The sequence below is a fragment of the Orbicella faveolata genome, unplaced genomic scaffold (assembly GCF_042242905.1).
Source record: "Orbicella faveolata isolate gen_17 unplaced genomic scaffold, um_ofav_v1 contig_34, whole genome shotgun sequence".
NCBI lineage: Eukaryota > Metazoa > Cnidaria > Anthozoa > Scleractinia > Merulinidae > Orbicella > Orbicella faveolata.
The window spans coordinates 24,707,156-24,733,204 of NW_028301563.1; the positions used below are offsets into that span (position 1 = coordinate 24,707,156).

General features: G+C 40.5%; 2 protein-coding genes across 2 annotated transcripts in view; both read left to right on the forward strand.

The window, feature by feature from the left end:
- The window catches only part of LOC149105391 (uncharacterized), a 50,142-nt gene extending 38,197 nt beyond the window's left edge, over nt 1-11,945 (forward strand). The window contains exon 7 of the mRNA XM_089271631.1: nt 11,530-11,945. Within this exon, the coding sequence (XP_089127757.1) occupies nt 11,530-11,927 (398 nt within the window). The 3' untranslated portion in view covers nt 11,928-11,945. The remainder of the gene's footprint in view (nt 1-11,529) is intronic.
- A 12,949-nt stretch (nt 11,946-24,894) lies between these two features.
- On the forward strand, nt 24,895-25,430 carry LOC149105393 (uncharacterized). The gene has a single exon (XM_089299042.1). The coding sequence runs from the start codon at nt 24,986-24,988 to the stop codon at nt 25,388-25,390; it is 405 nt and encodes a 134-aa protein (XP_089155168.1). The 5' UTR covers nt 24,895-24,985; the 3' UTR covers nt 25,391-25,430.
- The last annotated feature ends 619 nt before the right edge of the window (nt 25,431-26,049 follow it).

A 26,049-nucleotide genomic window follows, 5' to 3' on the forward strand; every position in this document is an offset into this window, starting at 1 on the left:
GTGATGTTAACAAGCTGGTGTCCTGACTCTTCACCTCGCAGTTGCCGCTCACTGTTCTTAATGGATAGCTCCTTGTAGGTGTCAAATACGACGTCTATTCTGTTACACGACATCCCTTCTTTCATTGCCATAGACAGGACAGTCATAGCGACATCAGTAAAGGTCAGTTGATCTCCCTTTAGCCTTTGTGCCAGAGACATGCCATCAATAACTGCAGCAGAATTTACGGGGACTTCCGCAGAGAACTGAACATTTTTCTGTAACAGTGATGCCAGGGAGGCCTTGTTTGTCTTTGTCAGAGGGCCATCTGGAGTTGACAAGGTCCAGGGAAGTGGTCCAAGAGGGTGTGAAAGGATGGTATCCATCTGCAAGCTTCGTTCTTGTGCAATAACTATGATTCTTCCAAACAAGGACCTGTCTGCTTTCAAAATAATCGATCGGTCGTTGGTTTGCACCTGTTTGTTCTTGTTCATGTCGCTGAATGTCTTAAGTTTGTTGGTCTCCAGAGGGTCATGGAATTTTCTGATTTGAGGAGTTTTCTCCATCCTCTCGTCTTTAAACTTTGCGTAACATCTTTCACCAACCGCGTGTGCTGTTTTCAGGTCTGTGGCAATCTCTCTGGGGGCTTTCCTTGCAGTTGAAATGCTAATCAGTTCTTGGCTCTCGGAAAATGGATTAACCCAGCCTTGGATGAGGTCAACTATGGACGAAACCGCCAGCTCATCTCTCTCTATTCTTGATGACTGAAGCTCTGTGTGCTGTGTTTCCGAGTTGGATCCTTGTACCATGTTTCTTAGCTGCCCGAGAAATACACTTCGGTATTCTGCTGTGAGGTAGTAGCGCTGAACAGTTGCAGGTTTTAAACTAAAGCGTATGGCTCCACCAGGATTCTGGGTATCTTTGTTAACTGTGACCTCAGTTGTCTGGTCAACTAGAATCCTCCCAAAGGGATTACTGCTGGCTAACGAAACGGAAAAACTGCCTTCTTTGAATGCCATCTGTACTTCAGGATTTTTGTCACCGAAATTTGTCATCTGAGCAAAGTAGGGAGTCAGGTATCGTGAATAGTTCACCTTGTCATAGGCGAAACACCAAGGGATCATCATTCGTATGGAATGGAGATGTAAATCCAGTCACCTTCACGAGATGCTCGCAACAGGCCAAGAACTATTCCCTCTACCATATCCACATATGACATCCAGAATGCTGAAAGTTCACCGTTACTTTGACGAAGATGATTCAGGAACTCTCTCCACATAGTCATCACTTGAGGCAGGACTGGGCATTGAAGCAGCTGGTCTAAGCTCTCTTCCTCCAAATTATTAGCCAGTGTATCCACCTGCTCAAGAAAAGACGCCACTGTGATGCGATGATTGGGATCACTGCTCTCGAGCCTTCTCATGAACTCAGTCCATGCTAACTTCATCAGTGCTTCATACACGTACTTGTGTGCCCGCACGCCACGGTTGTAATGCTTTCCATAAATGACACCACTTATGGAGCCCTCAGCAACTATCTGTGATTCAATGAAGATGTCCTTCAAACCGCTATCTCCAAATCGTTTCCCCAGGATAGCCAATGCTACGCAAATCGTGTGAAATATTCCAATTCGCAAAACAATGTTCGAAAACTGGTCTTGCTTCCATGCAAATTTCCGCTGTTTTTGCGTAAAGTGCTTGATCCATGACAACGACAATTGGTGATAGATCAAGTTTCTTCATGATATCCTCTGACTGGTTAAGGATCTCAAACACTGTTGTTAATTCTGTTGCTGGAGCATTTATTGTCGGAAGATACTCTACGAAATCTGCTGTTACTTGAACTTGATCCCTTGTTTGGATGTTAAATCCGGTCCAACAAGGCACCTTTTGGACGTCTAAATTGACTTGCCTAGCAAGGATCCATAGCATGTTTTTCTGCTCTGCATTTCTCGCAGCTTTGTTGGCTTCACCAGCATAGTCATCCTTAGTTTTGAGGGGATGTGGTCCCACACGAGGGCCAGCGACATATACGTCAAGTTGGGGTTGATGTTGTGTGCTCAAAGTCCTCTGTTTCCTTTTGTCAATGCGTGGTAGATCTTTCGGCGCTGGATCAGGACCGAAGACTCTAGACTGTACAACTATTCCATTGACACGGTGGGATGTTCCTTTCCCTGACAAGGTCTCCTCGATTTTGTCTATGTTGTCCCAGGCAAGGTTTGTGAAGACGTGTGGCTTAATGGAGGCAGGAAGTGGCACTCTTTCATCCAGACCTGATGTCAGCTTTTGTAGACACAAAGCGGTGTCGTTTTCCTCAAGCTGAGTATATGTCATCCCGTGGCCAGACTTGTTAAGTATCCTGATTATCTCTGTGTTTCCAGTTAATGTTTTGACAGCATAAGGAAGGAGCACATGCTTGGGAGGCTTATGCTGACCGCATGTGACAGCATATATTAGGTCTTGACCAAATTACTGGATGAGATTTGACACTCTCTCTGATGGCTTTTCATTCTGAGGGTTTCCAGTTAGCAGTCCGACTAGAAAACGATGCAGCTGGGTAAGCATTTCCACAGCGATTTCCAGGTAAGCATTTCCACAAAGCCAGCCAAGAGCTGATGTCCTTTGGTGACACAAGATGTTCTTCCTCCTTATCACATGCAGCATAGTGTATTATGCACTAGTGCTTGTCCTTCTCCATTCAATCTGAATGGCAAACGCAAGCTCAGTAAATGGAGAATTTAAATAAATCTATTATTTACTCTGAAGCAATAGCGTAAATGATATCAACGATTTCATATACGTTATAGATGCACTAGTAAATTAGCACTCAGTAATAGATCGAGTATTTTCAAACTTTAGATCGAACTGAAAGGCTAATTTCTAAAACAGTTTAAAAAAGATTTAACGGGAACTGATTTGTTTTCTTATAAGACACCGTACAATTTACGTTCCAAGTAGATAAAAGGTGAATTATCGGAAAAAAACCGAGAAGAAGAGTTTTTTGCATAAAGGAGGGAGGGTTTTAAAAAAATACTAGAGTTTTTATGAAGAAGGTTAGAGATATTTCCAGCTATTGATTGCCACGACAGAAGTGGACTGTTTTTCTTTGTTTGTTTGTACTCTAGATTATGTTTTACTGAACATCTCGTATCTAGTGTGCCTCAGCTCTGTCGTCTTTGTCATGCTATTTTGCAATCAAAACAAAGTTTTTCAAACTTTTTCATTCAAAATTAAGAGTACAGAAAAAATAAAATGTTTATAAAATTCATACTTTGTGGAATAATTAAGTGACTGATAGATATCTAGTAGTTTAAACACTTACCTTAACGAAGTTGGCCTTTTCAAAATCAAAATGGCGGATACACCAAACAACAGAGTTCTCAGACATGGCATAAATTAACAAACCGCTGACCAAAATTTGCAGGGTCGCGTATTAAACAAAATGTTCTCGAACACATTATGTAGACTCTTAAAAGTATAATTATGTCTCCACACTTAATTTTATTGCATTCTATAAGCATTTGTATTTGCATATAATTGAACATTAACTCGGGCCTAATGTGCTATAGCTTGGGAGGGGGTGCAAATAAATGCAGTCAGCGTGGAGGAGCTACCATCGATCCAGTGCTATCATGGATTTTCTAAGTCTACAATAGCAGGGCCTTTCAAAAAACACCAGGAAACTTATTCACCCTGAATGATACCGACAGCCTAAATTTGGCTGCCTGACTCACGGACTAAAACTTTCGCAAAATTTCACCGAAGGAAACACGAGAAAAATAAGCGCTTTTTTCCTTCGTTAGTTTCTTTGTGACGTCATAAAATCTCGAAACGACCACGCGCGCATGCGTATCAATGACCCACTGGCGTCATTTGCGCGTGCAAGTCGGAAAAGAATCGTGATTAGCTCGTATGTCCTACCTAAAATTAGTTTTCGCAATATTATGACACATTTTTAGAGAGGAAAATTTAGAACAAGGAATTCTTACCCTATGGACAGCTAGCATCTTGTAAATGAGCAATTATGGCTGCTAAAATTCGACCTTTTTTTGTTGTTTGGTATTTCATGGCATATTCATGCTCCACGAGCTCGTTACACGACTTAGGTTGTTGGGAAGTAACATCCTGGCTCATTCCAGATTTAGCGGAATCCTCTTCCGTCGTATCTTGGCAATTTGTGTCTGCTCCACAAACAACGCCAAAGACTGCAAATACGTGTGGTAATATATTTGTTTTGCTCCGTGCGATGATCGTGACGATCGACCAAATCAGTTTCTCTGGTTAAAAATCCTACATACCTCGTACTTTTCTCCTTTAAATCAAATACAGAAGGGTAGGGTCTTCTATTCGGTCGATAAACAATTTGAAACCAAAGGAGATTCACGCAACTTTTGTGATAAAACAAATTTCGAAAATGCGGACGCCATTTTTGTCCGCATTTTACTGCGTAATCTCGCGAGCGACGTTCGCGAAGAGTTTTGAGCACTCGCGCCATCGCGCGTTTTTCGAAATCAGTTCGCGCGCGGTCAAAAAACTATAGGGAGCCACCTTAAGTTGCAATTATGGTACCAGGACCATTGACCGATCATCGCCAGTAAATTGTACAGTATGTCTTTCTTCAAAACTGGGATATTGCTTCAACAGCCGATAGCACTTCTGGAAGGCGTTTCTGCGCACTTTTCGAATGTGTATTGCACCATCCTGAAGGAAATGAGAGGGCGTGAGATATTTAACCTTCCTGGGTAGACGTCACAACACCCGCTGGACCCATTCTCCTCAAACTCGGTCGCGAAACAAAGTTGCAGTGTTTAACAGCTATTTTCGAGATTTCGATTTTGGATTTGGATCACTTTTCCGAAGAATTAAAAACAAACCGCTCATGGTTGAATCTTTTGGTGGCTGAGTTCTCTGTCCTTCACGGCCTCTTCGGAAAAAAGAAGACAATATGGAACCAGACGTTTCTTAAAAGCGAGAGTGGAGAAGAAAGCGAACAAACACCCTGGTTTTGAGTTGTTTGAGATGCTTTATTCAATAACAGGTTTGTGGGTTTCGTTTTCCTTTCCACTTCGTTTTAAATATTTGATCAGTTGCGCGTCTAAGGCTGAACTTGAACACATAAATGGCTTTTAAAAAAGATTTTCAGCTTGATATTTAGATTAACTGAACAGTTTGAAGTTGTTTGTTTACCCGAGATTGAGAAAATGTAAACTATAAACTAGCCGCGATCCAAGAAGAATTTTGATGTGTCGCTTTTTCAGATTTTTGAATGAGTATTTTCGCGCGGTTTATGGCGCTTTTGACTTATGTAAGCCGAACAAGCAGAGTGAACGAGCAGCGTGCAACTATCGAGTTATGGATGCACTTGGGAGGTTTGCTAAGCACTCAAGAAACTGTCCAAATTTCCGCTATGCATTACTAACCTCAAAACGCTGACACAGACCAGTTTGTTGTTTTCTTTGGTCCTTCTCCGAGTGCCGAGTGCCTTTGTATAGCTGATTCAAATATCTTAGGTGGAGGTCCGGCAAAAGACTTGAACTCGAACTTTCCTAGCTCACAGGAATAATCTTCCTCATCTCCGGAAGAATTATTAGATTTTATTTTAAAAAAAAGGAATTATGTTTTAAAAAGTGTAAACATCAATGACAAAATTTCCGAGTAAAAGTACATATAAACAAACTTACGTGAGCGTGCAACCCACGGACAATAGATCGAGCGTATTAGCCAATCAGAACGCGCGCTTTGCTAAAGGCTATGTTATAATTTATCCTAACACACGGCAAACGAGTGCTCTGGCGGCGGTAACAAAAATCAGTATTGTTTTGTTGCGCAAAGTCAAGCTCTTAAGCTTGTGATGGGCGTTTAATGGGGGTTTACTTCAGACGGTTGACATTTTAAAATAAAGCTTTTTGACTGTTTACAATTAAGAGTGCCTGCCTGTAAAAATCAGACAAATTCTTAATTTCGCGGCAAGGGTCGAAAATTCAATTTCGCTCATATTCTTATGGTAGATAGGCTAGGGCGTGACAAAAACTACTGGATAGTTTTTTTGCCAAAATATCCTTTTATTTCAAAGAAACATGCAAATTACCAACTTCCGTTAAAATTGTCATTTGACGCACCATTTTATTAAGCAAATTTGAGGGCCTCGCATGCAAAACCACATCATTCTTCCGTCTTCAAAACACTCAAATATTTCTGTACAATGTTTAAATGTGTATTGGGTTGATTTTAGGGAATGTTGCGTTGTCTTTTCGGCCGCAAAATAATGAAATTTCGACACTTTTAATTCACTTAAAAGTACTTCGTGAATATAATTAATTTTCACCATGTTCGAAACCTTCAAATGGATTAAGCTTCTGGTGGTTGAATTGCAGAAGGATGGTCTACAGATTCCTGTAAACATTTTTTGGGGCAAATGATTGTGAGAGACGCGAGAGCTTTTCAAAGTGCGTCAAAAGTGCAAATATTTGACCATTCCCTCGTCAAATTTCAATTTACGGGTTAGACGTATATTTTAGAATGCGCCACATGACTTGACCTATAATAAGTTGAAATAGACACAGAGCTGATAATTTCGAAATGTTCTAACCTTATTTGTTGTAAAAGGCAGGTCCAAAGCCGATTTGACGGGTTTCTAGTCGATCTCTCACCACTCGTCGCGCATGCAGAGGTTTGCTTTTGTTTACACAAGGTTAACGTCCGATGTACATCGGCTACTGTCAACCTATGATTGGTCGAATACCATGAATCTGTTACCATCTATCTGCGCATATGAACATCACTGCATCTAAGTAAAAAACGGCTGAGTCATTTGTGGATAGTTGCTTGCTTTGCACTGCGCCAAAATATTACGTTTGATAAATTGCTGACCATTGCCGATAAGCGTGTCGACGCAGCACAATCTTACAGCCGTTATTTGTTCTTCACGCAATGCTGTCACGGCATATGCTACACATTTTGATCTCTTTTGTACAGAGCACTCTCAGGATAAGTGAAACAATTTAATCATTGTTCATCTGTTTGTTCATATATAATAATATGTATATATTTATATAATCGTATTCTATAGTGTACGTGGCCTCGGTCCAAATCACGTTTGTTGTACGTTCTGATGTTTCAGACAACAGCTGATAAAGCTAGTGCCTGTACTCACTAGAATTTTTTTTTAAAAATTGCCATAAAACAAATTATAGATCAATGAAGCAAGAACTAGCTGAAATAAAAATAGGAAATCACAGCGTGTTTAATTCGTGAGAAAAACAGACTAAATTTAATTAGTAATTACGTGAGTAAAAAGCCATAACCATGCCATTTCATTTGGAGTATTTAGTTTGCCTAGTAGCGAGGCATTGGCATGTTTGTAACAGAAAATAGAGGACTGTCAATACAGTCCAAAATTATTGTCAGTAAAATATTGTAAATAAAACAACTATTGACCGGTTACCTCCACCACCATTTGGTCGTTCCGATAAGGGTTTAATTATTGTCTTTACCCCTATTAACCGGCCACCCAAAATTTAAAAACTTTGTTTTGGAAAGGTCGATGGCAGATAAGAGTCTGAAATTGAAGGTGCATGACGAGTGATAATTCAAATACACGTCTATCATGACTGACTTGAACTGACTCCATGGTCACCACGAAATTTATAACCCTAGCCCTAAATATTCAAGGTACTGACACCAACCTCTATTTAGGCGGCTAGCCCCATTAAGTGGTCACCACTCAATTACCCGAGGGTAGCCCACTGTATTACATGTAAACCAAAAATCATTGCACAGCACGAAAAAACCTAGGTATGAGTTTAGCGTTACATTATTACGCAGGGCATGTAGGTAGCGGTGGTAGAGTAAAAAATAACAACTGGGGCAACGGTAAACTATTCATTCTTTTCATTTCTTAATTCAATCTCTTCCCACTCAACACGATTGTGTGCTTCCAGTGGTTCTAAGCCTTACGAAGCCTTATGTATTAGGATAGAAATTGTCCTACCCCTACCCCCTAAAATGGGATGACAGCATTGCGTGACGAACAAGGAACCGCTGCAAGCAAGGATTCAAGCCATCAAACCATGATGATCAAACGTAATATTTTGGTGTGGTGCAAAGCAAGCAACTATCTACAAATTACTTAGCCGTTTCAGTCTTAGATGCAGCGGTGATCATATGTGTCGAAAGAGGGTCACAGATTCATGGTATTCGATCATTAAATAAGTTGACAGTTGACGATGTACATCGGACGTTATGTAAACAAAAGCAAACTTCTGCTTTATGTGCAACGAATGGTGAGAGAAATACGTCAAATCGGCTTTGGCCCTGCCTTTTACATCAAATAAGGTTAGAACATTTCGAAATTATCAGCTCTGTGTCTATTTCAACTTAACATTGGTCAAGTCATGCGGCGCATGTTAAAATATACGTCTGACCCGTGAATCGAAATTTGACGAGGGAATGGTCAAATATTTGCACTTTTGACGCACTTTGAAAAGCTCTCGCGTCTCTCACAATCATTTGCCCCAAAAATTTTTTACAGGAATCTGTAGACCATCCTTCTGCAATTCAAGAAGGTTTCGCACATGGTGAAAATTAATTATATTCACGAAGTACTTTTAAGTGAATTAAATACATGTCTTCGAAATTTCATTATTTTGCACCCAAAAAGACAACGCAACATTTCCTAAAATCAACCCAGTACACATTTAAACAATGCACAAAAATATTTGAGTGTTTTAAAGACGGAAGAATGATGTGGTTTTGCATGCGAGGCCCTCAAACTTGCTTAATAAAATGGTGCGTCAAATGACAATTTTAACGGAAGTTGGTAATTTGCATGTTTCTTTGAAATAAAAGGATATTTTGCCAAAAAAAAAAAAACTATCCAGTAGTTTTTGTCATGCCCTAGCCCATCTACCATAAAAATATGAGCGAAATCGAATTTTCGACCCTTGCCGAGTTATTTTCCATTTTTATGGACAGGAACTCTAAAGTTGTCATTTGTTGGTCAGCAGTTAAATTTCGGCGATGAAGGGTAAGGGGGAAATTCAGTCGACGAAATGAATTTTAATGTATACAGTTGTCTCCTCTGTTTAGATATGTCATGGGAGAACAGGTCCAAGAATGCATATAAGACATAGGTTTTGCTTTAACAACGCTGTAATATATAGTAGGACCTAATACAAATTGAAGAAATTAATATTTAGGACATGATTCAACTAAATACGAGGTTTTGCTTGTGAAATATATGTCAGCGGCTAAAGCTAGGAAACAGGAAACTTGGAGGCTGCACTGCATCCAACAATAAACTTCTAAAAAACAAATGTAATGCAAAACCTCATGTGGTCATCACGACCGGGGACAAATTCTAATTACAGCAAAATGGGAGCTAAGGTGATCTAAACTAAAGCTAGCGAGTAAACTTGAAAACAAGCTCACCCTGGCGGTGGAACTTTCTAAGGACACTACAAGAAATACAAAATGTGCAAACTAACGGAAGTACAGGCGAATCCAAGACATAGAAACAAGACTGAGGAGAAAAAACATGGCTAGCTCGCGGTACAAAAAATAAGTCTGTGGCCGCATAGAAACGGAAGAGTGCACAAAATGGTATCCTAATTCTACGGCAGAAACAACAAGTGGAGCAAAAGATTATAGCAAGATCGCAAGGTGATGGCTAAGACTTATATACCAATATAAAATGAAGAATAATTCCAAAGCGGGCGAGCAAAGCTCGAACACGTTGAGCACGCCACACACTGCTTACTGTATGTACACGCCCGGTCATGTCGGTCCCAGGGCCCATGCGCGTGGGCCTAAGTAGCAATCAATAGTACTGTCGACTAAATAGTAGCGCATTGGCGAAGAAAGTCACTTGTCTCAAGAATAATCCCTTTACTGATTTACGCGAGTTTTGCAACTTCAAGTAGTTTGGTCAGAATTGCATATGTAACTTCTGTCAGGTAAGCCTTTCTGGACGTCTGGGGCGAACTACCTAACAGTGCCTGTAAATGGAGCGTGCGGAAAAACATGGAAACGGTTGCATGCTATGGGAAAAAAATTATTGCGCCGGAGCATTCTTGAGCCCACTGAACCTTTGGATCTTTACAGTTCAAGATCTAAAGCTCTGAAACACTGGGACTACCAAGACTGCAACGTTTACATGGAATTTTAGCAAAAGCGAAATATCGAGAATATATTTCGCGCTTTCGTATTCTTCACTGTCTTTACATCTAGATTCTTATTGTTAGAAAACTCAATATTTTTTTTTGATGTTTTAAGATTTAAAAGACCATTTTTCACTGTAGCGCTAAAAGTTTGGTCGTGTCTGATAGAAGCACCTCAAAGCTTTTGAAAACCAAAAAAAGGTTTGCTATAGCTCTATTTTTGGGAAATAAGGTGCATGTTCCACTTTGCAGCCAAAGAACAATCGAAAAGCTTGTCACGGTGTTGAACTGATACATCTTTTTCTATAAACAAAAGTTAAAACAATGTCTCAGAGTGTAGTTAAAGTTCTATGGAAGGAATTATAATTTGTCGTGCTCCTGTCAGGATTTAAGAGCGTCTTGCTGTAACGTTACTGGAGTATATAAAAGTAACAATACCTATGCAACCTATGCACGGTTTTCTCCAACTTTGTCAGGATGAAGGTCTTTACCAACTTGCTCGAAATTGTATCTTAGAAATTGTTTGAATTTTTCTTTTATTGTCAAGGTGGCCTTACCTATTTTTCCCGTTAAAGAGCAAAACTAGACCCTACAATTACATTTTTTTATAGGGCTAGCAAGCTAAACATAGTTGTGTAAGCTACCCCATAATATTAATATACCATCTTTTAGAAGTACTTTAGCGTTGCCATAGCCGCATGTAATTAAAACCTCAATTTTATATCAAATTTTTCAAAATTATACGCCTCGACGACGTTGCTTCACGTCAAAATTCAGGTCAAATCGGTGGGCTGGCACATAGACTACCTATCAAAATTATTTTGTTTTTTCTGGGTAAAGTTGCACTCTATCTTAGTGTTATCGAAAATGTAGTTTGCTTGCGTAAATAACACAAAGCCTAGGCACTTAAATTAATTGCCTGACAAGTGGTACCTTTCACGCCGCGATTAGGTCTCTACGATCAGTCATTGTAATAAAAACTGCTATTAGCCAGCAAACGATCTTTTTTAGCAAAAAAGTTTTTTTAAACCGTTACATCGAAATTTCTTGCAAACATCTAATTACTACTGTTTGACAACATTGATTTATTTTGTGTTAGCCTTTTTGCGAGTAGATTCATTTTTGAGACATTTGACAACTAAGTATGACTGACTGCTTAGACAGTTGACGCTTATTTTAGTTTTTCTTATTAGGCGATAGGTAGTTAATTTTTATCCTTTTGGACGGTTGACGACTAATCTCATTGCGACCCTCTTGAAAGTGCGATGCTAGACATGTGACAATGATTTTTAATGGAGAATAGAAACTGTGAAATTTTTGCCACCGTTGACGTACTAGATATCTCACGTGCTGTGCCAAAAACATCGAATTTTCTGTTTTCGTTTTGTTCTCAGTTCAGTATGCCTTGCACCTCTATGACTACTTCAAGGAGTGGCGTAAAAATCCTCATTGCTCCTTTTCTTGCTGTCTGACGTTATTTCTCCCTCTCGTCGATTTGCAAGGAGAAATTCGAGGAATGGTTGGGAAAAACGTCTTGAAAACCCAGCTGCAAACGGGACACTTTGAAATGACTACACTTCGTACGGCTGTTAAAGACAGTGGAGCATTTGATGTTACTCTCGAGGAAGGTGAACAAGGCGATGATCACGCTTTGGACCAGCAGGATGACAATCGTCCAGTCGCCAAAATCAGCAACGAAAAGTGTCACCAAGGAACACAAACCGAATTCTCTTCGCTTCTGACAGTCGCTGATTTCCCGGTGCATGAGACAATTCAAGACATACACCTGTAAAGCAGTGTGAGTTTATAATACTAACAAGGAGCTAGGTAACTAGAATAGCCCTTTTAACCTTTCCTATTGCACGATGTATACCAGTTGTTTAGTTCCTCTAGAACCCGATTCAGAAAGTGTAGAAGTTAGAGCTAACATAACTGAGAATCATTGCTGAGCACTATAAAGTTTAAAAATTCTTTAACTCACTATTTTAGACTTCAAGGGAGACTTCTTTCTTGACAGTATTTAGACATTAATAAAATATCACCTCTTTAAGATACAGCAAATGGATCCCTCATTTGCTGTGTCAATGGCAGCATAAATGCAATTTGACAGACAAAAGTAAACTCTCAAAACTAGGTGAGTAGACTAGACCAGTGCGATAGTCTTACTTTATGCTCCGAGAAACGTTCCTCGATCTTTAAAGAAATTGTGCGTAACAAAGTTTTGTTTCTTGTTTTAGTAGTATTTGCACTCGTCGACTTTCTCTTTCAAAATCTCTCATTCTCACTTTTGAAAAGAAAGCTAGGTAACCACTCTTGTTTTCCAAAGATCCAGGCCTTTGTGTAGCATGTTGGTGAGATTTCTGTCTGATAGTACAATTCCATTTTAGTATGCTGGCTTCTCTCGCTATTTATAATAAGTCGAAGCCCTTGGCATCCAGACGCCTTTTATTCAAATGGAGACACTATCAGCACGTCTCCATGGTAACAAATATACCCAATGAGATCAATTAACTAGATATAACAGCTTCATACAAAAGTTTCGACAATGTTAAAATAGCCCAAGTTTTATTAACCTTAGCTAGTTTAGCCTGGAGGTGGATGCCACACTCCTTGGGTTTTTGTTGCAATAAGACATATCAAAACTTTTTTTGCTTTGCATAGATAACCCTGAACTTAGTCTACCAGATTAGATTTTCTGTTAGTTATGACGTCAAATGAAGTCACATGGCATTAATAAGTCTGACATCTTTGATCCGAAGTTGTCGTAAACTTGTGATAAAATTCTAGGCAGGTGAATTACAAGCTGATTTTCATTTTCGTAAAAAAATACCGCACTACTGCGTGTTTTTTTGTTGTTTTTTTGTTTTGTTTTTTTGTTTTGTTTTCATGGTTGATGATATGTACGTCCCATATCTGTCCATTGGGCCTGCTAAGGTAACTGCAAGAGCAGGCAAAGAAATGAAAGGAATCCCTTTATTTCATATTTATCAGTTTAGAACGTTCCATCACTAGTGCCTGCATTTCATATCTTAAGCCTGTTACAGACTGAGGAATTTGCAGACAATTTATAGGTTTTCAGTAAAGTTTTGGTAGACGGGAAGGGATTGAAACAATCAACCGTAACATCCATTTCAGATCATAATTATCTAGCTTTCAAGAAATATTTTTCGCCTGTGCTTGCTCAATACAGTTTGTAGAGATTTTGATTAGTTTTCCAGTAAACTCTGATAAAAACGCACAGCAGGATAACAAATCATGGATGATCTTACTCCGTAAACGGAAGGACATTATATATAAATTTTGGTTCATATGTATTTATCAGGCGTGTGTGCCCGCCAAGGAATATATGGACGATAGGTCTGTAGCGCCTGCTCTGAGGGAATTTGTAGACAGTTTTAAACATTTTCTCAAATAGTTTGTCATAAGAGAAAAGCAGGAAAACAGTATGCTTCTGTATTCATTCTGATTCATATTTACCCTTGCTTATAATTTAATTGCACTGAAGAGTGCTGTTAATATGTCTGGTGACATTTTGATATTCATCTCTTGCGCTAAAGGAATATGTATACAATTTATACGTTTATCGTAGCATTCGTGGTGAGATGCAAAAGCAGGGAGGCTTATAAGGTGGTAAACTAGAACGTATCTCTGACACTTGCATTGTGCCTGCATGGGTTTTTTTCAATCTTACTGCGAAAGAGGGATTTATAGGAGAATTTATCAATTGTTTCCCATGCATTTTTAGGAAATGAGGAGGCAGGAGAATGATAACCTTATATATCCATTTCAGTTTGGGTCAGTGAAAAAAGAAAAGGTTTCGTTTTCTGAATCTAAAAATGGGCCTTTGCCACCTTTTTGTCATGTTCTTGCTGAAAAGGGTTATGTAGACAATCTAACAGTCCTTCAATAAATTTTGGGTAAAATAAAAATCGGAGGAATACATAAACTAATTTTTTCGTAAATTTTGGTAAGGTGCAAGAGATGTATCCATTTTAACTCATATTTATTCTTTCTGCAATATTATATTGCTTATGCGCGTTGTTAGACATTTGTCGTATTCATTGCTTGTCCCTGCTATAAATAGGTATGTAGGCAATGTAACTAGTTGGTGAAACACAAAGCAGGGTGGCAGAGGAAACAATACACAGGTATTTGTTACAATTCAGGGTCTCTTTACAAGGAACCAGGATGGTTTTTGACTGGGAAAAAATCACCGCGACGCAGCTTCGGGTTGACGCTTTTTGTTGGATAGCTCTTTCCGATACACAGCTTGACATTTTCCATGTAGTCCACCAGTTAGAAACCATAGTTGACACTTTTGCACATATAGCCATTGTTGTTCCGTTATGGGCCACTATAATGTCCTGAGACCAGGTTTTGTCGAAATAGTTTTACTAAATACTGCTATTTCACCCTTATCCCCTATTTTTGTTTACTGCGATGTTGACCCTGCTGATGTCAATACGACCAGCCAGCCCGGGGCTCATGTAAAGATTACATTTTGCTATCGTTTAGCGGCAAGCCGACTGGTATCCATATATCCCGGAGTCCTGTAAAGAGGCCTTCAGATTTGATATCTACTGATCTATCTGTGCCTGCTTTTCTGTTGTTTGTAGACAATTTGTAGCTTTTCTGTAAAGATTAATCGGTAAAGAAATATCAGCTAAAAAGTAAAATGATTTATTACATGGATATTGATGAAATATCGGGATTTTTCTTGTTCGTAAAATTTGTATTTCTTTTTCATCTCGTAGATGTAGATGCCATCATGGTTACGAACATTATAATTTCTGTTTCAACGTCATTAAAGTTCAATTTTACTTTTTTAACGCAGAAAATAACAATTTCTAAGAGGCAAACGTAATTTTTCTTTGTGTTTCATGAAAATGGTTGTCATATTAATTTACACATTTTCGATTACAGACCCCACCTCAGTTAAGGTGACCACCGTTTTCGATGCTTCTGAAATGAATACAAAACTGAGGTGTCTTAGATTTGGATGTTTCATCGATATCTATATAATTAACAGGGAAAGTTGCATGGCTGCTTATAGATACGAATTTTATGTTCTCGTACTGATGGTGCACTTGAAAAGAAAATTCGGGCGGTCATGCACAATAATATCTTCTATATATCCATTATAAGTTACTCGGCTTTTGAGAACCATTTATGACTTGTACCTGCGGGAAAGAAAACTTATTTGTAGTTATTTTGATTAGTTTTTTTGTAAACTTTGGTAAAACAGAAAGAGCAGGACAAATAAACATCTCAAAAGCAAATGGCTGTTAAAATTGTCCATCGAGTGTCGTGTGACAGGCATGGTTGCAGTCAGGGAGAGGCATCGCTCCTTGCGCCGAAAGGAACGTCCTGAAACCAAAAAGTTCAGTCACCATGCAACTCTGTCCCTTGGCGCTGCTCTCTTCGACTGGCCAAATCCCTCCATTCTGCGTCTGAGCTCACTACTCACTACAAACTCCAGGCTTGCATCTGCATCTGGCATCATTTTCTGTAACTCTTGATGAGAAAGAGCCGTGTATCGCTGAATATATTTTCCTTGGTGCCCATGCAAGTTTGATAAGTCCCTCAGAAGAAATGCTTGCGCCAAATGTTTGCTAGGTGAAGTAGGAAGGAGAATAGACATGCTTGACCGTACCATGAAGGGCATTTGGATGAATATAGGCAGTATAACATGATATACAGATTTAGCCACGCCTAAAAGCGGAGCTCCTGGGCCGGGTTCTTTAAAGCCCGATTAAGCTAACCCAAGATATGCGTGAGTTTTGATTTCAGTTTTGCAACTTTGCGGTGAGGTTTTCTATTTATGTCGTTTGGCCTTCTGTTTTGAGTTTAAACAAACTTAAACTACACAGAAGAAAAGCAGTATAAAACATTTGTATATAAGAATATTTTATAATTTTGCTAACTTTTAATCCTTAGTTAGTGTGAAGTCTTTATTTATGTGTATTTATTTACAATAACGTATAAATAAAAAGCGAACTTATCGTTGATCGTCATCCGAGACAATTATAAAAAAAAAGGATCGCTTCTTGGCTAACCTGTTCCAAGCTCTCGGTAGTTGGGGACGAGTGGAAAAAAGAGGGCAAGCGAGAAAAAAATACAAGGGAGGACTAAGTCGCTACATCTTGTCCGATTACCAAAGCAAGTTCATTCCCATTTGTTTTCTTTTTTCTCTTTATCTTCCCAGCCAGTATCAATGATTCTCTTTCCTCTCTTTGTTACCTTTTGAGACACCTTAGAAAAATTGTATCTAACGTATATTCCTTATACCACAAGGATAGCACCGTGTCATCGTCCGCTCAACAAAGTTAAGCCCGGGTGGGGTCTCTACTTGGCTGGGTGACCACAATACGAATACCCCTTGTTGTAATAACTTTGGTTTCCTCTTCTGTGTTTTTTTTCCTACTTTCCAAGGCGATATTTGTTGTGTTTGCTTCCTTGAAGTATTGTTCAAGTTAGTTACGCGCGAGATGCATGTCGGTTATTTAAGATGGCGTATTGAAGTAAACACGTATTGTTCACGGAGGACTACTTTAAACCCAAACTGACACAACATGGTGTCAGTGGGAAGTTCCCAATAGCCTTTATAATGACGAAGAATCAGAAAAAAAAAAACGGAAATATGGGAGACAAGAGGAAGAAGAGTTCTTCCTGGGTGAACTCACTGAACTATCTGCTTTCCAAGGAAGTACAGGAGATTCATGGAAAGCTAAAGTTTCATTGAATGGACTGCTAGCAGAATTTAAATTGGATACCGGTGCGGATGTAGCAGTAATTTTACCTAGTCTGTATTACAGTTTGCAACCAGCTCCATCACTTAGGAGGACCACCAGGCTACTCACGGCTCCATTTAAACATCAACTGAGCTGTCGACCAACTTTCATAACAGAGTGGCAAGGGCAAGACAAGGTTCCTTAGGAACACGTGTATGTAGTAGAGGATTTGAAGCGATCTGTGCAGACTTGACAGCCTGAGCAGTGATGACTACAAGAGTAAAGTGGCAGACAAGTACCCCAAGTTGTTCCAGGGACTAAGTGTCATGAAGGACAGTTACTGTATCACATTCAAAAAAAATACCAAACCTTTCCAAGTGTCAGGTCCAAAGAAAGTACACTCCCCATTGTATCAGAAATCAAAAGAAGAGTTTGAAAGGATGTTGGAGGCAGGTGTCACATCCAGTTGACCAACCCACTGATTGGTGCGCTCCCACGGTGGTGACTCCCAAAAGCAATGGCAAGGTCAGGGTCTGCGTCAACCTAAGCAAGCCAAATAACTACGTCAATAGGGAGAACCATCCACTTCAAGCAGTAGACACAACTCTCGGAAGATTGGCAGGTTCCAGAGTGTTCTCGAACCTTGACGCGAACTCAGGATTCTGGCAGATAAAGCTAGCGTAGGAATCAAGACCACTGACAACTTTCATCACTCCATGGAGCCGTTTCTGTTTCAAAATGTTTCCCTTCGGATTCAGGTCTGGTTCCGAGAAATTCCAGAGGAATATGAGTCAGATCCTCCTGGGAATAATTGGCGTGGAGTTGCAAAATGGATGACGGTTTAGTCCATGGCAAAGACCAAACTGAACGCGATCAGGGGTTAAAAGCAGTACTCAAACGTCTGGTTGAAGCTGGCGTGACACTCAACCTACACAAATGCCAGTCCAGCACAGACAGAGTCAAGTTCCTTGGACACGTTATAAATTTCAGTGGAATTGAGGCAGATCCTGAAGAGCTTTAAGCAATTACAGACCTGCCGCCACCTCAGAAAGCGCAAGAAGTGAGAAGATTTCTTTGCATGGTGAACCAACTGAGCAAGTTTTCCCAGCACCTCACTGACAAGACAAAGAGTATCAGAGACCTTCTTTGCAAAGGAAAGCAATGGACATGGGGCAGTGAGCAACAGAAAGCATTTCAGCAGATCAAATCTGACCTCACACAAGCCCCAGTGCTGGCTCTGTATGATCAAACAAGGAAACCAAAGTGGTAGCTGATGCTTCCTACTTTGGCCTAAGCGGGGTAATTCTTCAACTCCAACCTGACAACTCGTGGATACCAGTCTCATTCATATCCAGAGTAAAGACTCCCACTGAAACCTGATCCACACAAATCGAAAAAGAAGCCCTAGTGCTCACATGGGCATGCAAACGAGTCTGGGAGTACATCGTGGGAAAATTCAAAGATTTAGAATGCGACTGATACGATTAAGCTTCAAGATCAAGCTTGTTCCCGGAAAATAAAGATGTACATAGCCGATGCGCTTTCAAGACTCTCGGTCCGAAGCTAAACAGGGAAGTTAACAATTGACAATGATGAAATACATGCACACATTGGAAGTCCGATCTCATTATTGCCTGCCTCAGACGGGCGATTTCAGCAGATCATGGAAGCACAAGAGGAGGATCTGTCTGCGAGCAATCTGAGGGGTGGCCTGACAATCATTCATTAAACGATGCAATGAAACTCTCTTGGTCAAGCAATGGCGAACTGTCTGTGGTACAGAAATTTCTGCTCAAAGCATCCAGGATCGTAATCCCTTCTTCCATGCGTCTTGAGATTCTGGATAAGATCCCTGAAGGACACCAAGGAATCACTAAACGCCGTGAGCGGGCCAAGAGCTCTATTTGGTGGCCAGGAATAAGCCGAGAAATCCAGGATCTCGTACAACAGTGCAGAGTTTGTGCTCTACAAAGGGACAACAAGCCCGAACCGCTTATCAAGACACCCTTACCTGACCGTCCCTGGCAAGTCGTAGCCACAGACCTCTTCGAGCTAAAGGCGTCCACTGCTTTATTGTTGTAGACTACTTCTCAAGATACGTGGAAGTAGCAGCTATACAGAAGATTGCAAAGTCAAGTGAGGTCATTAGGGCACTTAAGTCGACATTTGCCAGACTTTGGATCCCAGTGCAAGTGCCATCCGACCATGGACCTCAGTTTGACAGTGCAGAATTCTCTTACTTTACTAAGGAATAGAGATTCAAGCATACCACAAGTAGTCCTAGATTTCCCCAAGCAAATGAAGAAGTTGAGCAGGGAGTTAATACTGTGAAGAATCTTCTAAAAAAGGAAATAGACTCCGCTAAAGCATTACTAGCCTACCGATCAACACCACTAACATGCAACTTCTCTCTTGCACAGTTGCTGATGGAAAGGCAGATTAGGAACAGAGTCTCGTTATTACATACCCAGCTGAACCCAAAGTGGCCTGACTTAGGCAACCTGAGTGCACGAGAGAACATAAGCAAGTTGAAGCAGTAAACAGTGTCCAACACCAGGCACAGGACCAAGCCCTCGCCTTCAATCGGACCGGGTACTGAAGTCTTCGTCAAGGACCTTTAGCGGTCAGGAAAAGTCATTGACGCAGCTTCAATACCTCGGTCGTATAAAGTTAAAACACCGACTAGCGCGATAAGAAGGAGCCGTGCTCACCTTACTCCACCGCCAAATCAGCAGGAGCAACATGAGCGACCGACATCAATAAGGAACTAAGTTCCCGCAGGGGACAAAGCTGCAACCCCTATTGGGAAGGAAATTCCCGTTAAAAAGGGAGACATTCGAGTACCCCCTGTAACACCTATTCTTGCAAATAGGTCTAAGAGATTTATAAAACCATCGCTGAAAGCTAGAAAGACTCTAGGTTTAGCTTGAGATGAAGCTGTGTTATAACATTCCATAGATCTCTTATCAGTGTTCTCATACTCTGTTCGTTTCTCTAGATACTCTTGTACAATAGGGGGAGATGTTGCGTTAGCTTACATGAAGTTACATGAAGACATCGAATTCTTACGTCAGAAATTTAAAGAAAAACTAACTTAAGGTATAACCCTGGTCAAAATATCATGGGCCAATTATGCTAATTAAGAGAGAAAATGCACTTTGTTAATTAAACTCTGAATCCACCTCTTAAAAAAAGGTTGGCAATGTAGTTTTAGTAAACCATTTCTTTCGTCCCCCTCTCCCCCAAGCAATGTTGAGTCTACCGAAAATGACTTTAATGCCTGACATCAACATTCCATCGGAGGGAGGGGGAAATTAAGTCATTTTTACGGGTTATTGCCTCTATGTCCCAAGAGTTCTGGCCAGGGTTGTCTGAAAACCTCTTTGGTGGAAAACTAAGCTTTAAACTTTACGAAACCTGACAAAAAGTTGCGGATTCATTAGTATAGTACCGCATAATATTTATCAGGGTTTTTAATGTTAACTAATACAATATTTCAGTTCCGCACACGCATAATAATAATAATAATACATAATATTTTGAGAGGAGGCCTCCAATCACCTAGAGGTGGTTTTCAGGAGGGTCCTCTGAGAAAATAAATGTTAAACCTTTAAAATAGATTAAAATCTAAAATACAATAAAAAGGACAAAAACCTATGCGGTAAGCTAACTAACATTAAAAACTAAAACGAGAATTAAAATACTACTAACTAAGGTTCAAAATGGTTCAATAAAAACTGTTTCAGTTTGTATTTAAAAATAGTTTTCGGCATCAGTTTCTTTAAAGCACTTGGTAGTGTGGCCCAGTCGTTAATGGCTTTATAATATGTTTTGCTTTTTCCCCATTCCGTTCTTGGCCTACTGACTATGGGCATGTAGCCATTTCGGGTATTATAACCGTGTTGTTGGTTCATGGTGGATCCGAATACACCGAAATGTTCGGGGATACTACCTTTCATTGCATCTTGCACAACACAGCATCGATGACCGAACCGCCTCGCATGTAAAGACACCCACCGCAACGACGTCAGAGCCTCTGCTGATGACATTTTCGACTTAACGATCTTCTTCGCAAAGCGATTTTGAAAAGATTGTAATTGTTTCATCTGTGTTGTAAGACCAGGCTGGTCACCCCAGACAATATCTGCATAATCTAGGTGTGGTAGGACAAGGCCATTAAAATATGATGTGAGACTTTTCTGATCCCGCATATGATAGATTCTTGGTTATTGACGTGCATCTTCCATTTCTATTTCTCATCCAATAATACGCCTAGATGCTTAAAAGGTGAAACACGATTTATTTGCCCTTCATCAGAAGAAAACTGAAAGTCATTAAACGGAGACAACGTTGTCTTGCTACCCGAAAGCATCAATTTAGTCTTCTTCACATTAAGCGTTAATTTGTTGTTGGTGTGCCAGTTGGAGATTATGGTGAATTCATGTCGAAGGGCATCATTAAGCTCTTGGGGTGTCGACGCAGCAACTATTAAAACAGCATCATCCGCATACAATATGAGTTCACTCTTCGTTACAGCAGCTGACAAGCTGTTAATGTAAAGAATAAATAGAAGCGGGGCTAGGATACTTCCTTGTGGCACACCCAGGTCAATAGAGCGAGTCTCTGATACCTCCCCGTTTATACACACGCATTGCCGTCTGTTTGCAAGATACGATTTAAACCATCTCAGACTCCTTGCTACTAGCCCTATGTGTTCAAGCTTTCCCAGGAGTATCTTGTGATTTATAGAGTCGAATGCCTTAGATATCTCGAGAAATATCATACCAGCGACTTTTCCTCCATCCATGGCATCAAGCACAGAGTTGTTCAGTTGACCCACCGCTTGTGCCGTACTACGCCCACGTCTAAATCCATACTGATGTTTGTATAACCAGCCCGGGTGATCTAGATAAACACTCATTTGTGTGTGTATCACTCTCTCGAAAACTTTACTTAGAACCGGCAACACAGAAATAGGCCTATAGTTTTCAACCAAAAGTTTGCCTTCAGCTTTATACAGAGGGGTTACACACGCGTCCTTCCACAAGGCAGGAACAGTTGCGTCTGTGATCGATTTATTAATGAGATATGTTATTGAGGGAGCAAGCTCCGCTACGGCATCTCTCACTAACCTTGCCGGTAATTTGTCTAGTCCAGCTGCCTTGTTGACCTTCAATGAATGCAAAATCTTAGAAACAACTTTAGAACTGACGCAATGAAGTTTGCATAGATTTTCATCATCAGTTTGGACAGCAGATTCGTATTTCTTCCAGGCATCCTTTGATATGAAAAACAATTTTTTGGTAATGCGACATCCAATGTTTGCAAAGAACTTGTTGAATTTAGAGGCGACAGCTTTAGGTTCTGATATAATACGTTCACCTTCCTGCAATTGAAATGTCAAATTTTCAACTTTCTCATTTCCCAAAGCTGAATTCAATGCGCGCCACATCTCTCTAGGGCCTTGGGTGGATTCAATTAGTTTCTTGTAATACAAAGCCTCAGCCGCCTTCATTTTCCTGTTAGTTAAGTTCTTTAACTTGCGATAACTGTCCCACATTTCTTGTTTACCTCCCGATCTTTTGCGACTTTATACGCATAGTCTCTCTCAGCCATAACATCTTTCAGTTCCTTTGTGATCCACGGCTTTATTGCACGCTTCGTTCTCAGCTTTTTAATAGGTGCATGACGATTGGCAACATCAACAAAAAGAGTGTTCCAAGCAGAAACGGCATCATTCAGAGAATCGAATGACTCAACAACACTCTAGGGAACACCAGCCACCTCACTGCGAAACTGTTCTTTGTTGTAGCGCTTAAATGACCTCACTTCGCGAATTTCCGCATATGCCTTGCAAACTCCAGCTCTTTCAACAGCAAAGACAACAGAATGATCACTAGCTGCGAACTCTTGTACTCCATGTGAAACAATGCGATGCAAATTATTTACAAATACTAGGTCAATTGCTGTTTTTGTGTGCTCTGTTACGCGAGTGGGCTCTTTGACAAGTTGACTCAAGCCGTGAAGTCTGGTTGCATGCATTAGGCTCCTTGTATATTTACAGGGTTTAGATGCAACAGCATCAGCGTTAAAATCGCCCATCATAATAATATCCTTGTTCGCTTCATCGGTCAGCTTTTCAAGAACGTCTTGCTTAAAACTTGATAAAAAGTTTTCAGGATTCATAATTGGCGGCTTGTACACCACACCAAAAATACTGTTCCTTGCTTTATCTGGACAGATTTCCACACACACCATTTCGAGAGATTCACTTTCCAAATCCTTTCTTCTCTTACTAGGACCTTTACTCTTCACAAACACCGCACAGCCACCTCCATTTCGATTTCTATCCTTCCTGTAGCAAACATAGCCCGAAGGACACACTTGTCCATCAGGGATGGTACAATCCAGACGTGATTCAGTAACTGCAAATACATCAAGTGCCGTTTCCTCAAGTAGCACGTCCACGTCACCAAAATGACCTCGCAATGTAACGACATTAACATGGACAAATTTCATTCCTCTTTTGTTTAGAGCATACGCCACGATTCGAGCGATCGTTTGGTAACTGTGACGTAAAAGTTTTTAAGAGCAATTCTCCAGGAAAGTGAAGCAAAGTTGGAAATGAAAAATTTTAACCCCCTACAATTTTTGTGTGGAGGTAGATTACCTTGGGGGATAAACAAAAACAACCATATTTGGATCGGCAGATGTATCGTTGCCATGGTAACCTCACTAGATGACGTCGGCCTCAGGACCATGTTTTGAGCAAAAGTTCCACTGTCAAAAAGTAAAAGTAAACGAGTCTGGTACTCGGGTGCATGTGAACCAATTCAAATGAAATTCATACAGATGGTAGAGCCACTCTCCCAGTTTAAAAAATTCGCCGTTAAAGTATTTGGGTTGTATAAACAGTAGAAAATGCTCGTATTACTATGTTCCCTGTCAGCCATTTAGACAAGCAGGAAAAACAAGCACAACCATATTCGTAATTTCTCCGAAAGTACTCTTTCCACATAAACGAAATTAGCAGCAGGGATTATACAGATCTTGACGTTTCTTAATTTCATAAAATCAATTTGGTTAAAACTATATTCTGGCCATGGGTGCTGAAGACACCTGGGGCAAATTGCAAAAAAATTGCAAAATTGGTAATTTTGAGGGCTCTAGTATTTGGCTCAAACAGGCTTTAGAGAGAGAAAATCAGCTTCAAAAGTATCTTTTATCATCTTATCTGTTACCTACATTTAGTTAATAGGGTTTTGGCCAACGAATTTGATGAATATAAATTGATACAAAACCTACCTTGAAAGTTTGGGAATTTCTTCAGAATGCTTTCGTCACGTCGTTCTCTCCAGTGTCTCTTCTTCGCTCGCTCCATGTTCTTCACCAAATCTAGCGCTGACTCTAATCTAACGGTTACTCCTATTGAATATCCAGTTTGCCGTGTTTCAGACCAGAGATGATGATACAAGAAGCCCGCATACACTTGACAAAGAATAGTTGAAAGGTCAAAACATGGTCGTAATACTCGCGATTTCTGCCGTCGAGCACCTAAATTCATCAATATTATCCAACCAGGAAGTAAAGTAAATGTGTTGAGATCAATGTACAAAGCAAATGGATGCCTTTGAACAATCCAAAGTAACTTCTTTGGCTAAAATCGAGTCAGATATTGCGATAGTCGATAAGCCAAGAATGGTGAATAACTGAACCGTAGGCCGGAAGTCCGAGAAGCAGGACTGCTTACCGGATGCAACACAATGTAATGGTATGTAAGTTTACTGATATCCTTTTATAATGGGGTTGTTTTAAGTAGTGAATAGCGCCCGTTTGGGCCGTAACCAATCAGGAGGCAGGGATGATACCACGTGACCAAGGTTTTCCCATACATTCTCTTAAATGTTCAAGCTCCAAGATGGCGCCCAGGTAGGTAAAACATGGCGCCCGTGACGTCACAGCTCGCAAATGCCCAAATAAGGGCAACATGAAATCGAGGTTGTCGCGTGCATGGTCAAATAAGGCGCTAGCCAATGCCTGAAATCGAGGTTCGGATGTGGAAATAAAAGGGTTTGCGTGAGTATCGAGTGGGTATTGTTGTTTTGAGATCGACGCGAAGATGTCTTCAGAGGAGAGCAAGACGAAGGTGGAGGTGATTAGCGTTCCTGAGGAGGAGTTACCAGACGGCATGTCGAGAGAAGAATTTGCATCGAGAGTGATGGATGCCGTTCATGAGGGTATTCTTGGAAAGATAATGAAGAACGCCGTTTCTCGTGTTATGGATGGCCTCCTGAAGAAAGAAATTACGAAGCTGGCGGATGATGTGCTGAGGTTCAGGAAACTCCTGTCTGAGAAGATGCTTGCTGACCAGTCCAGATCGTTTAAAGACCCTGTGTGTTTGGAGAAGTTGCCGGATGGATTTGAGGCCGGATGGGATGCGTGGAAGAGCAGTTGGGACAACAAGGAAGAGTTGGCGTACCAAGCATTTATTAAAGAAATTGCACCACTATCAGCCACAGAGTGAAAAAACATTTTAATCATGCCTGTAATTAATAAAGATCCTTTAACGAGAGAATGTACATGGTTTGTTGTGTGATTTTTTGCATCATCTTGAGTGCTTGCACGTCATTGGTTCCCAGGTGCACGAGGGATAACATCATGGTTTGCGGGGTGAGAAATTCTCCGTGAAAGCCTGAGGAGGATTCAAAAACGCGTCCGAAGGGCCAGACCTTGGAGAGGTCTCTTCTCATGTACCGGGGGTAGGGAAATGTTGGGTGAGGAAGAGGAGCATGACATCTTCGTCGGGGTGAGGTTCGTCCAAACAGATTTTGCAGGCTAGGGGTCTCTATGGAAAAAGAAAAAAATTTTAATGCCCCGACCAGGAATCGAACCTGGGCCACAACTCAACGTCTTAACCATTAGACCATCGAAGCGCTTACCTCTTTAGGACTTGGTTTTGGGGATGTCAACGGGAGGAAGTCCGAAATTCACGGTTTTGCAATGAGGGCAGAGTCTTTGGGAGGGTTTCAACCACCAGGTGTGGAGGGCTTTACAGCTTCCGTGAAAGAATTGGTCGCAACACGGTGTCAGGAAGTAGTCTTGGATACTGTGATTGGGAGTGTATCCTTCCTTACACCATATACATTCGGGTTTAGGAAATCGTGACATGGAGTCTGAAAATGG